We start from the raw sequence: 12,605 nt of genomic DNA, 5'->3' as shown, positions 1-12,605 counted from the left end.
GAAAGGAGAGAATCAATGTGGACCTTGGGAACCAATTCGAAAAATCTCCAATCTAATCATGGATTCCTCCTAACCAATCTCCATCAGCGATGAGGCTCCGAGTCGTCTGATGGCCACGTTTATCGGTTTGTCTCGTTCATGCGCATGCATTATCTTTTACTCGCCAGGTGCAAAAGATGAAGCTGATTTTTTCATCCGAAGAATTAGGAGTGATTTTACCTAATCTACCTGATCTCCTACTGTCTTGTGTGACACAAGAAGTAGTAACAGAAAAGAAGTCTTTTTTTTTTAGTCTATCCCCTACAGATTTGCAGTCCCGAATCGTATGGTGGACACGCCAACACACACCATGATCGTGCCATGCTTTTCCTTCCCTCTCCTGCAAGATTCGGCACGCAGAAAACGTTCGATCGCGGCAGAACATATCTAGTTTTCTACTAATACAAAAACTTCATATTCCTACCCCATTTACTCCACAGTTTTATCTTATCTATAACGAGAGATACACTCAAAATTCAAAAAGAATTTGAATCCAAAACTTAAAACAGCCAAACATATCCACTGGTATCCATCCACCTGCCCCACGGTTTCATCGGCCGAGCTAAAATCCAAATCGAACTCAGGTCGCCCACTGACATGCGGGCCCCACTAAGGTGACGGTGACGGAGAGATCTCAACTAACCCTCCCACGCGTCTGGCTCGTTCGGTTGCCGCCATTTCCGTGAGGGAAAGGGAGGAAAGCAGTTAAGCTCAGGATAAACCGCCTCCTAATTTGAGATAAATCCGTTAATCCGACTCATTAATCCACGGATAATCACTGAGGCATCGTAGGCCTTTCTTTGAGCTATAAATAGAGCTCCTGATCCCCTCCTCCACTCCACACCAAAACCTCTCCAATCCCCAAATCCTCCTCTTCCAGACCTTCTTTTCGATTTCGTGTTCGAGTTCTTTGTGCTTGCAGCGATGGCGTCCGTGGATCTGACCCCGAGGCAGGCGAGGAAGGCGTACGGCGGCGATGGTGGGACCTACTACGAGTGGAGCCCCGCCGACCTGCCCATGCTGGAACTCGCCAACATCGGCGGCGCCAAGCTGTCGCTCAACGCCGGTGGCCTCGCCCTGCCCAGCTTCTCCGACTCCGGCAAAGTCGCGTATGTTCTTCAAGGTATTCTAACATCGATCGCCCAAACCCTCAACCCCATAGGTGATCTTGCGGTTCTGATTGCGATTTGAGGGATCTATTTTTTTTTTTACTTGTTCCTCTCAATCGTAGATTGAAGGAATTTCGTTGGTTATTTTAGGTAGAATTGTTCTGATCGTTGAGTATAATCTTGTTACTGTGTGATGTGATCAATGCAGTGTTGTCGTTTTGGTTTAATCTGATTAGGACATGATTACTGTATGAGATCTTTATTTGATTATAAAAAAGTTTGTAATTTTAACTGATGTGATTTGACTGTTGGAGTATTTCAATTTTTACAATTGCTTTGTTTAGAATTAACTGGAAATTTGTTTGGTGCAATGTTTAACTTACTAGTAATTGATTATACTGTCTCTGATTACAATATGACTTGATTAGATCTCTACTTTGACTAAATAAAAATTGTATTTTTTTTAACTGATCTGCTGTACCTAAGTAATATAAAAATTGCTCTTTTTTACTGTTCTGTTGTACCTAACTAATATTTATATCCATGTCTTTGCTTATTATTTGAAATTGTTTGATGCTTCTTCCCAGATTGCTTGGTTTATCTGGTTACAGTATTTGATCATCTTGGTTTAGACTTCTACTTTGATTAAAAAATGTATTGTTTTTAACTGATATGTTGTGCTGTACTTATTACTGACTGATGTACTAGTAATTTTCTATTCCTACATTTGTTCTATTTGGAATTACTTGAAAATTAATTTATCCCCTGCAATAATGATGACTTTGCTTAGTATCTTTCAAGATGAATTTGACTGTGATGTTTCACTGTATAGTAATTTCCTATTCCTACATTTGTTCTGTTTGGAATAATTACTTGAAAAATTATTCATCTCCTTCACTAATGATGAATTTGCTTAGTATCTTTCAAGATGAATTTGACTAATGATGTTTCACCGTGTTTGACCCCTTCTCAGGCAAGGGCACTTGCGGCATTGTCCTGCCGGAGGCGAGCAAGGAGAAGGTGATCGCCGTGAAGGAGGGAGACTCCCTGGCACTCCCCTTTGGCGTGGTGACATGGTGGCATAACCTCCCGGAGTCCCCAATCGAGCTCGTCATCCTCTTCCTCGGCGACACATCGAAGGCGCACAAGGCCGGCCAATTTACAAACATGCAGCTCACCGGTGCCACCGGCATCTTCACCGGCTTCTCCACGGAGTTCGTCGGCCGCGCATGGGACCTCGCCGAGTCCGACGCCGTCAAGCTCGTGTCCAGCCAGCCCGCCTCCGGCATCGTCAAGATCAAGTCCGGCCAGAAGCTCCCCGAGCCGTCGGCCGCCGATCGCGAGGGCATGGCGCTCAACTGCCTGGAGGCGCCGCTCGACGTGGACATCAAGAACGGCGGCCGCGTGGTGGTGCTCAACACGGCGAACCTGCCGATGGTGAAGGAGGTCGGGCTCGGCGCCGACCTGGTGAGGATCGACGGCCACTCCATGTGCTCGCCGGGGTTCTCGTGCGACTCGGCGTACCAGGTCACCTACTTCATCCGCGGCAGCGGCCGCGTCCAGGTGGTCGGCGCCGACGGGAAGCGCGTGCTGGACACCCACGTCGAGGGCGGCAACCTGTTCATCGTGCCGCGCTTCTGCGTCGTCTCCAAGATCGCCGACGCCTCCGGCCTGCAGTGGTTCTCCATTATCACCGCACCAAAGTAAGCAATCTCCAAATCCAATCAAAACTATTGATAGAATAATCAAAACCATTGATAGAATATTAGAATCAGCATTGCATTTGTGTAAATCCAATCAAAACCATGGATAGAATATTGGAATCAGCATTGCATTTGTGTAATTCCAATCGAAACCATGGATAGAATATTAGAATCAGCATTGCATTTGTGTAAGTCCAATCGAAACCATGGATAGAATATTAGAATCAGCATTGCATTTGTGTAGAATTGTGCTCATCGATTGATGAATTTGTGCAGCCCGATCTTCAGCCACCTGGCGGGGAAGACGTCGGTGTGGAAGGCGATCTCGCCGGAGGTGCTGGAGGCGTCGTTCAACGCGACGCCGGAGATGGAGAAGCTGTTCCGGTCCAAAAGGCTCGACTCGGAGATCTTCTTCGCGCCCAACTGAGCAGCTTCCCTTTGCCATTGCGTCGTCGCGTCGGTGTCGTCTTAAATTAGGATTAAGTCATTAATAATTTCATCTCTTATCATGAGATGTTACTACCTTCTGTCAGTCTTATGCTATTGCGGTTGAACTGTGGTGATTCGCCACTTAAAATTCTATTCTATTCGAGAGTGCCTTCTGGTGCAAATTTGCTCTGCTTTTGTTTCATCTGCAATTTGCTTTGCTTTGCTCTGTTTTTGTTTTGTTTTATCTGGAATGCTTGAATGCTTGAGGTGATTAATTCAGAGAAGAGGAGAACAGCTGCGCTGGCAAAACAATGGATGGAAGCTGGATAAAGAGGACCTTATATTGGAATGAGATGCAACAACTAGTCTTCATCTCTCTTTGCTTTCTCTGTTTAATATTTTGCTCTCTCTGCTTAATGGGTTGATTTGCAGCTATCTTTGTTGTGTTTATTTTTATTGATTTTCCTTCAGACTTCAGAATCGACAAGATTAGCACATACAATTTACCTTTTAGTACCACATACCTTAATTAATTCTTTAAAGTCAAAAACTTCTCTTATGCTTTGTTACTCTTGTTTTGTATGTTAAATCTTTAGTCAGTGGAGAATATTTAGGAGACATGACAAGTTTTTTTTTATAGTTTTGTTCTACCAAAAGTTTTGTTCCTATTTTGTTTGAAGCATTATTAATAACTTAAATAGTAGGTTCGTTCAAAAAACAACTTCCGTAGTATCAAATACTAGATGTTTGGTTTGCTACCAATTTTTACCTTAACTATTTCAATTCTAAAATATGTTTTGGCACTACCAACACAATAAACCTAAATTTTGTTTCATCTGGAATTTGCTTGCTCTATTTTGTTTTATCTGGAGAGAACAGGTGCGGTGGCAAAACAACTACTCCCTTTATCTCTCTTTGTTAGGTCTTTCTGCTTAATCGGTTGATTTGCAGCTATCTTTCTATCTTTGTTTGTCTGTATTTTTGAAGATTTTCTTTTTCTTGGCTCGGACTTCAGAATACAGCACCAACTATTTACTTATTACCAGTTAAAACTTCCCTTATGCTTAGTCACTGATTGTTTTCTATGTTAAATATTTCACTTTTGCTTAGTCACTATTACTTGTTAGTCAATAGGGAATTTTAGGAAACATTTTATTAATTTTTTTGCTTTGCCTCACGAAAATAATATTAACCAATTTTTATAAAATAGCAAACACTAGTTGCAGATTTTGGCTCTAAACCAAACAAAAAGCCCTTTTTAACTTGATACATGACAAACTCGAGAGTTGAGACGGACATGCATCCAAGGTGTTGTTGGGCTGAGGAAGCCGAGGCCCAATTGCCAAAATTGATGGGCTATCATGAATGACGTCCTCTTGACCAAAAAAAAAAAAAAATAGTCCCTCTGAATTATGGGTGTGTTCTTTTGCTCAGGGTTCTCGATCCCTCTCCCTGTCTTCCGCGCACGTTTTTTAAACTGTTAAAACGGTATATTTTTTAAAAAAGTTTAAATATGAAAGTTACTTAAAAAAATCAAATTAATCCATTTTAAAAAAATAGCTATTAATCACGTGCTAATGGACTGTTCCGTTTTCCGTGTGGAGGAGATGGGTTTTCCGTGCGACGTGTATCATGCTCATGGACGCATCTCTTGGGGCCTGTTTACTTTGATGCCATTTTCAACCTTACCAAATTTTGGTAAAGTTACTAAAAATGTGCCTACATTTAATTTGCTGCGAAATTCTGATAACTATATAAGAAATTCTGCCAAAATTTTGGTAAGTTGCCAAAATTTTAGCAATGCCAAAATTTGTTAAGGTTTATTTTTTGGCATCAAAGTGAACATGCCCTTGATTTTCGTGCTCATGTAGCCAACACAACGCTCGTTTCTTGTGAAGTCAACCATCCAATTAGCAAGCAGATTAAGACAACTTTAAAATACTAATCCTACTCATCTTCTGCTGCAATATGGATATTGCTGGTGATAACGTGCAGGCATGGGGATTAAACAAAATGCAAGTGGAGTGCTCCACATGATATGATATTCGTTTGATGCTATCAATAGTCTTGTGGATTTTGTAATGATTTTACAAGAACTAAGCTGGGACAAGTGCAGCTCACCTACTGCTATGCTATCTCCAGCCTTCACTCCAAAGGATGCCTAACCTTATCACTAATTTGCTTCAAGCGTGAATATACTTGGGTTCCACTTTGCAGGAATACAAACTTTTTAAGCACATAGATGTACTATCAATGGCTAACCAATCCATCCATTCAAATGATAATAAAAAAATTTATCAAAATTCAACTTCTTTTTTACCAGGAACAGGCCAAAAATTACTGATCAGAAAAGGGAACACAAACTGCACTACAGAACAAGAAGAGCAGAAGAGCTGATCAACATTCGACTCGAATGGAAGCAAACAATTGAGGTAAAATCCATAACGTCGTCTCTGCCAGGTGGGTCCCACATGGGGGGCCTAGCTGCCACCTGCCAGCCTGCCCACCACGTGTGAGCCAGACTCTGCTTGGTTACACTCTTTTTTGGGCTTATGCCACTGGCAGTATCTGTATTTGCATTCCACTACATGACCACAAATTGAGTATAGTTGACACAATTTTACGATATTTGCGTTCTACTCCATGACTACATTTGACATAGTTTTTAGAAATTTGAACTCTACTTCATGACCATACTTGGCACAATTTTAAGGGCCTGTTCACTTTGATGCCAAAAAAAACCTTATCAAATTTTACTAAAATTTTGGCAGGATTTCTTATATAGTTATCAAATTTCGGCAACAAACTAAATGTAGCCACTTTTTTTTTTGGCAATTTTACTAAAATTTGGTAAGGTTGAAAATAGCATCAAAGTGAACAGGCCCTAAGATATTGTTGCCCCCTAACAATTAGGAGTATCCATTATCATCCAACAGTCATTAATTTGGCACCGTTAAATCAGCTGCTATTCGTAGGATGGTTTAGAACAAGGCAAGTGTATTATGTTCTCGTTTTCTTAGTGATAATTTTTTGAAGCTTCATCCAAATGAACATGGATGGATCAAATAGGCAATACGTTTCCGGTAAATTCGAGAAACGCCTAAGGGTCTTCCGGCTAGCTTCACGAGATGGTGGGCTAGCCGACTTGGTTTTGAAGCCCCACTCATTCTAATTATTTAATATTAGGTCTTTCCCTAATATTCCTTTTTTTTTCTGGTTAAATTCCGCCAGGTTACTCGCACTCAAACCACATCCCCATGCTCTACTTATAGATAGAGCTTGAGAAATATTGGTTTTGATTAGTTACTAGATTATCTCTTTTTGAATGAATTTCAAATGTTTATAGCCATTAGGATGTAAGGGATTTTATTCCAATATTCAAATCTGATGGGGGCCTAACTGCAAAATGTGCACCTGTCGTCCCATATAAAAAGTTGCCCCAAATGATCCCATCACACAAACTCCTAAACCCACAATTTACAACCCAAGATACCCGGGCACATTTACAGAAATGCCCCCCAAACTCCTCACTTATCTCATCCTAGCCCTCCTCGCCGCCTCCGCCGCCGCAGCGCGGCGCCACCCGTCTCCGGCGAGCTCAGCCGCCGCCGGGGAGCCCGTCTACCTATGGCCGCTGCCGAGGAACTTCACCTCGGGTTCCCGGACCCTGCTGGTCGACCCTGACCTCGCGCTCGACGGCCAGGGCCCCGGCGGCGCCGCCGCGGCGGTGGCCGAGGCGTTCGAGAGGTACAGATCGCTCGTCTTCTCTCCATGGGCGCACGCCGCGCGCAACGCCTCGGGTGGGTACGACGTCGGGAAGCTCACCGTCGTCGTCGCCTCCGCCGATGAGAAGGTACCGTGTGTGTGTGTTCGAGCTGCTCCCGAGTTTGGCTCGACGGTTGCTTCGTCTGGATCAGCACGCACACTGTGAATTTCTCCGTGTTTTTGTGATGTAGCTGGAGCTTGGAGTGGACGAGAGCTACACGATCTATGTCGCGGCGGCGGGCGGCGTCAATTCGATCGTGGGTGGAGCAACCATAGAGGTGATTTCATTTCCTCTTCTCCAGATTATGCCCTTTTTTTTACAGTAGTGTTGTGTTGGTGAAGTGTTTTGGGAGAATTTGACGTGAGGGCTACTACTTCTCCCTTTTTGAAGTACGGTTTAACTCCTAGCGTAGTTATGGAGCAAGTAGAGTGAGCTGAGTGAGTGGTAAAAAGAAGACTTCAATGTGGAATTACTGCAAATATTGATGAACTGGTTTCCAGTGAAATTCAGCTTATAACGGTATAGCATAGCTAAGGCTGAACTTCTCTAATGCAATGAACTTGATTTTTTTTAATGAGCTAGCTATTTGATTTTTGCGCACTTCTCAGTAGATGCATCAACTCTTGTGGTATTCTTGGAAACTCTGATATGAAATGCTCATATTATTGTGGGTTTTATCAAACGAAACTAACGGTTGGTACTGTTTGTGGAGTGTGTTGATTGATACGAACATCATCTCTGAATATTTTAGAGTTCTACTGCCAGGCTTGGGGTCTTGGGGCCTTGGGGGCATGGGTTCAACTAAAGTAGCCCTCACTCATATACAGTTTAGCTTTGCCGGTTGTGCCCCCTGCAAACTTTCAGAGCACTGAAGACAAACGTTGCTATTAAGTTATAATATTGTCCAACATTTCTCTTTTATGCACAAGTGTATGAAAACTGAAGCTGTATTTTATCTATCCTTGTAGGCTAATACCATATATGGAGCTATTCGTGGATTAGAGGTATGAACTTTATTTATGAGGAACTCCCTTTTCAATTTTTGTATGTTTTCCACCTGCTGATTGTTGTGTTGTGTTTCGAGGAAGTAACTATTGACTATACTCTAAGGTTCTGGAGAATTAGAACTCAATTGATGATACATTTTATATATCCAGTGATCAACTGGTGTATGTTAGTCCAGTAATTAATTACTGTTTAAACAGTTTCATGATCCCTTTTACCTTTTTCTGCTTTCCTGAAAAAAGAAACATTTTCTCCCCTTATTGTAATGGTTGGCACATGGCAGACATTCAGTCAATTGTGTGTTTTCAACTACGATACCAAAAATGTCGAAGTGCGTCATGCCCCATGGTACATTGAAGACGAACCACGCTTTTCTTTTCGTGGGTTGCTCCTTGGTAAGAAATATAATCTTAAATGTTCCTGATATGACTGGTTAGCCACAACAGAAAGAATATTTATTTTCCCTGTCACATCTATTGCAGACACATCAAGGCATTTCCTCCCAGTAGATGTGATTAAACAAGTGATTGACTCCATGTCATTTTCTAAGCTGGTAATATATTATCTTCTGTATCGTGTTAGTTGTTTTTACCAGAATAACCTTTCCCTCTTCCCTTGCTATATACTGAGACCTAGAGTTGTGTCCAGTAGAATGTTCTTCATTGGCATATCATCGACGAGCAATCTTTTCCATTAGAAGTACCATCATATCCAAAACTATGGAAGGGTTCATATTCAAAATTGGAGCGCTACACTGTGGAAGATGCACGTGATATTGTCAGGTATCAAGTTTATCATTTGCCTTTCGCATTCTCTGTATCTTCTTTATATTCTATTGCCAAGTTCTTTCAGTTCACTTATAAAAGGTGTTCTCTGATTTCACGTCTGAAACTTCCCGACTCTAAAGCTATGCTAGGAAAAGAGGTATGCTTATTTCCAATTACATATATTTTCTTTCATCTAGCTGGGTGTAGTATCGTTCTATTTTAGTTGGAAGTTTGGGACTCTCAGCCGCAGGGGATTGTATGATACTCATGCAATTACATGTTTATTGAACTCTTCGTCACAGTTTCCCTAGTTGTTGTTTATCTAGAATGTTATTGCTCTACAAGGAATGTGTTCTGATTATTATTTACATCTGTTAGGTATCCATGTCATGGCTGAAATTGACGTGCCTGGCCATGCAGAATCATGGTGAGTTTGCACGTACAATTTCCTATTCTGTTAGATTTCTGCTTGTGCATCAGTGAGGTTTGTCCCAGTTGCTTTTCACGTGCAACAGAATTATCTTATGTGCAAATCAACAAATAATCACATGCTGTTTCTTTGTGTCGCTTAGAGTTGCAATATTATGTGATTAATCCAAGCTCTTAGCTCTAGCATTTCAGCCGTTATGTTACAGTAATTCAAGTGTCACTATGTTCCATTTGATCCAGTGATTTAATTGAGTACATTGTATATTTGTGTACATAACCAAGCAACTGGGATTCAGTTACTACCTTATATGCTGTAGCAAGCATTTCAGATTTGGTTTTGCCCCGTTGTTTTGCTCTGTTGTGCTTATTATATGAAGTTGACTTGTTATCTACTCAGAGATACTTATGCAAATATTAATTTCTGCAGGGGAAAGGGATATCCAAAGCTCTGGCCTTCTCCTAAGTGCAGAGAACCGTTAGATGTTACTAGCAATTTCACATTTGAAGTTATTTCTGGAATTTTGTCTGGTTAGTTCCTCTTTCCTTCTTAAGAAAAAACTGGCTCAATTTAGGGATTGGTTGTTACTCAGAGACACATGCCTTCATATTATCATTTATAGTCAAACTCAAATATTTTTTGTTTTCATGGAGAGTGGATGCAAAATCACTATAGTAATGAATTGTGACATGTGAAATAGGTAAGGCACTATCAAAATGGGTGTACTTACCCCTTAGTGCTTTATCTAGTAGCGCTGCACCAAAGTGGACTGATCAATTCAAATTTTGGCCATGTTTGATTACTCATCACTGTAAACTCAAAACACAAAGGGATTCACATGATTAGTCCTTCTGCAGGACAGCCAGTAATTCTATATTCCTATATTAGGTTCAGCATTTTTTCAGTCACTTTAGCATGCAACTGTTTGACAACTGGGTGTCTGAATCACTACAGCCGAGCAAGATGTGCAAAATTATTAGCCAGAGTAGGACCATCCTTCTGTACAATATCTTCCCACTAAATATTCATTATAATGGTACATGATAAGCAGCGAGCCAACGACAGAGTGCAAGTTATACAGCATTCTGTCTTTCCTGCAATTTAACCAAATTAACTTCTTGCCCTTTTCAGATATGAGAAAAATCTTTCCATTTGGGCTCTTCCACTTGGGTGGTGATGAAGTATATACAGGTTAGCCTGCTTCTCTTGTTTAATAGGAGGCACTTCATTAATAAGAGTGTAAGATGCTGGGATGTTGCAAACTTTTGGATTTGAGTGTGAGCAACTATCTTCCATTAAACTGATATGTTAGAAGCTAGATCTTTTATTTCTAGGAAGAAAATCTTGTCTCTAATACTCCCTCCAGTCAAATATATTTGATGTTGGGACTTGGGAGAGCTAAGTCAAATGTATTTGACATTGGGTGAGCTAAACTTAGGTCTCCCAACATCAGATATATTTGACTTGAGTGAGTAATACTTTTGCCAAACAAGGCTCGCTGTGTTGTAAGTTACAACTACAATTTATGTCCGCTTTCCTTTAATGTTAGTTTAAACTGTAAGCTATATATTATTATCCAGAATATTTATTCGTAATCCGTGCCTACTTCATACCAAATCCAGTAGAGTATCTTGTAACCGATAAATACATTATGTTCATTGATGTGACTGGTGACATCTCTTCTGTTTGTTAGACTGAGGCTGTGTTTAGTTCACACCAAAATTGGAAGTTTGGTTATAATTGAAATGATGTGATGGAAAAGTTGGAAGTTTGTGTGTGTAGGAAAGTTTTGATGTGATGGAAAAGTTGGAAGTTTGAAGAATTATTTTGGAACTAAACACGGCGTGAACATTGTTGTAATTTGTTTTCCATGTATCAGTTCAGAGCAATAACGGTTGATACATTATCATGCTAAAAATAGATGCTGATATATAATTACTAGCTATGTCATGGAGCTCTTCTTTTTTCTTGTGAATTTCTTTCCAACTTCATTCTCTTTCCCACCTCAGGTTGCTGGAATGCAACACCCCATGTGAAACAGTGGTATGTGCTCTAGTTTTTGTAAATGGTTGGTCAATCTTCTGCTAGATGTTCCTTTCCTTTCACTGCTTAACAGCACCTATTTTCCAGGCTTCATGAACGCAACATGACTACAAAAGATGCTTACAAATACTTCGTCCTGAAGGCTCAAGAGATAGCAATTAACCTTAATTGGATTCCAGTAAATTGGTTCGCTCTCTGCTTGCTAACTTTTGCTTAGGACTTCAAATGAAAAAAAAGGACATGAGGTTTACTTTTTATTTGTGGCATGCTACCCTCTTTATCTTGCAGGGAAGAAACCTTCAACTCATTCAAAGAAAATCTCAATCCTCTAACCGTGGTGCATAACTGGTAATTCATTAGTTTGTGTTCAGCAACTGAATCAGTTTCTTTCAGTTCTTGATAACCATACCTTCCATGCTAATGAACATCCATCACACACCTTGAATGTACACTTTATTGCAGGCTGGGTCCTGGAGTCTGCCCTAAAGTTGTTGAAAAGGGTTTCAGATGTATAATGAGTAACCAAGGTGTATGGTACCTTGATCATCTTGATGTTCCCTGGCAAGATTTCTACACTAGTGAGCCACTCGCTGGAATTAATAACACAGCACAGCAAAAGCTTGTACTTGGTGGAGAGGTTTGCATGTGGGGTGAGACAGCAGACACCTCTGATGTTCAGCAAACGATATGGCCACGAGCAGCTGCAGCAGCAGGTATGAACTGTACAAATTTTGGAAGCTTGCGCTGTATTTAAATCTCTCCATCCTTCCCTTTCTTCTTTTATGCCTATTGTTTTCATGTGGCCTTATATGCCTTTATTGAATTACCATAGAGCGTATGTGGAGTCAGTTAGAGGCCATATCTGCCCAAGACCTGGAAACAACCGTCTTGGCTCGGTTACACTATTTCAGATGCCTGCTGAATCACCGTGGAATCGCTGCAGCTCCAGTCACAAACTCTTATGCTCGGCGTCCCCCAATTGGTCCTGGTTCATGCTTCATTCAGTAAACAGGGAGCTGCAGAGCAAAGATAGGCATAAGAGGGGTATTTGCCTCCATACACCTTCCACACTTCAGACAAAAATGGTATCTTGTCAATTTTAGTGTACTGTTTCTGTATGTTTGTTTGCATTACATTACCTATCACACGGATGTTTGACAATAAAATTTTATAGTCCCTCGTCATGTATTCTCGTCCTAAGTTTCAAATAAAACTGCAGAGCCGTTCCTTAGAAAAAAAGATCAATAAAAGATGGTCATCAGTGTAACACTAATTTATATTAATCTTACCAGTCTTGTTTTTGAATTCCTCCCACAT

The 12,605-nt window shown here is 40.9% G+C and overlaps 2 protein-coding genes across 2 annotated transcripts; both read left to right on the top strand.

Moving 5' to 3' along the window:
* Nucleotides 1–725: 725 nt before the first annotated feature.
* On the top strand, nt 726–3,470 carry LOC127773259 (cocosin 1-like). The gene is made up of 3 exons (XM_052299294.1): nt 726–1,162; nt 2,122–2,851; nt 3,128–3,470. The coding sequence occupies exons 1-3, from the start codon at nt 964–966 to the stop codon at nt 3,276–3,278; spliced, it is 1,080 nt and encodes a 359-aa protein (XP_052155254.1). The 5' UTR covers nt 726–963; the 3' UTR covers nt 3,279–3,470.
* Nucleotides 3,471–6,734: 3,264 nt separating this feature from the next.
* On the top strand, nt 6,735–12,571 carry LOC127774004 (beta-hexosaminidase 1). The gene is made up of 15 exons (XM_052300267.1): nt 6,735–7,133; nt 7,237–7,323; nt 8,015–8,050; nt 8,335–8,446; nt 8,534–8,604; nt 8,703–8,833; nt 8,959–8,975; nt 9,197–9,245; nt 9,675–9,775; nt 10,377–10,436; nt 11,255–11,288; nt 11,376–11,474; nt 11,577–11,636; nt 11,751–12,001; nt 12,121–12,571. Exons 1-15 carry the CDS (start codon nt 6,792–6,794, stop codon nt 12,294–12,296), a joined length of 1,626 nt encoding a protein of 541 aa, XP_052156227.1. The 5' UTR covers nt 6,735–6,791; the 3' UTR covers nt 12,297–12,571.
* Nucleotides 12,572–12,605: the final 34 nt, after the last annotated feature.

The sequence above is a fragment of the Oryza glaberrima genome, chromosome 5, assembly GCF_000147395.1.
Source record: "Oryza glaberrima chromosome 5, OglaRS2, whole genome shotgun sequence".
Taxonomy (NCBI): Eukaryota; Viridiplantae; Streptophyta; class Magnoliopsida; order Poales; family Poaceae; genus Oryza; species Oryza glaberrima.
The sequence above is the reverse complement of the archived record's forward strand: the minus strand, read 5'-3'. Positions and strand labels throughout refer to the sequence as shown.

Coding starts and splice junctions, on each gene's coding strand:
- LOC127773259 (XM_052299294.1), top strand. CDS start 964: ATGGCGTCCGTGGATCTGACCCCGAGGCAGGCGAGGAAGGCGTACGGC. Junction 1,163..2,121: donor AGTCGCGTATGTTCTTCAAG/GTATTCTAACAT, acceptor ACCCCTTCTCAG/GCAAGGGCACTTGCGGCATT. Junction 2,852..3,127: donor TCCATTATCACCGCACCAAA/GTAAGCAATCTC, acceptor GAATTTGTGCAG/CCCGATCTTCAGCCACCTGG.
- LOC127774004 (XM_052300267.1), top strand. CDS start 6,792: ATGCCCCCCAAACTCCTCACTTATCTCATCCTAGCCCTCCTCGCCGCC. Junction 8,447..8,533: donor TTTTCGTGGGTTGCTCCTTG/GTAAGAAATATA, acceptor CATCTATTGCAG/ACACATCAAGGCATTTCCTC. Junction 9,776..10,376: donor TATTTCTGGAATTTTGTCTG/GTTAGTTCCTCT, acceptor TGCCCTTTTCAG/ATATGAGAAAAATCTTTCCA.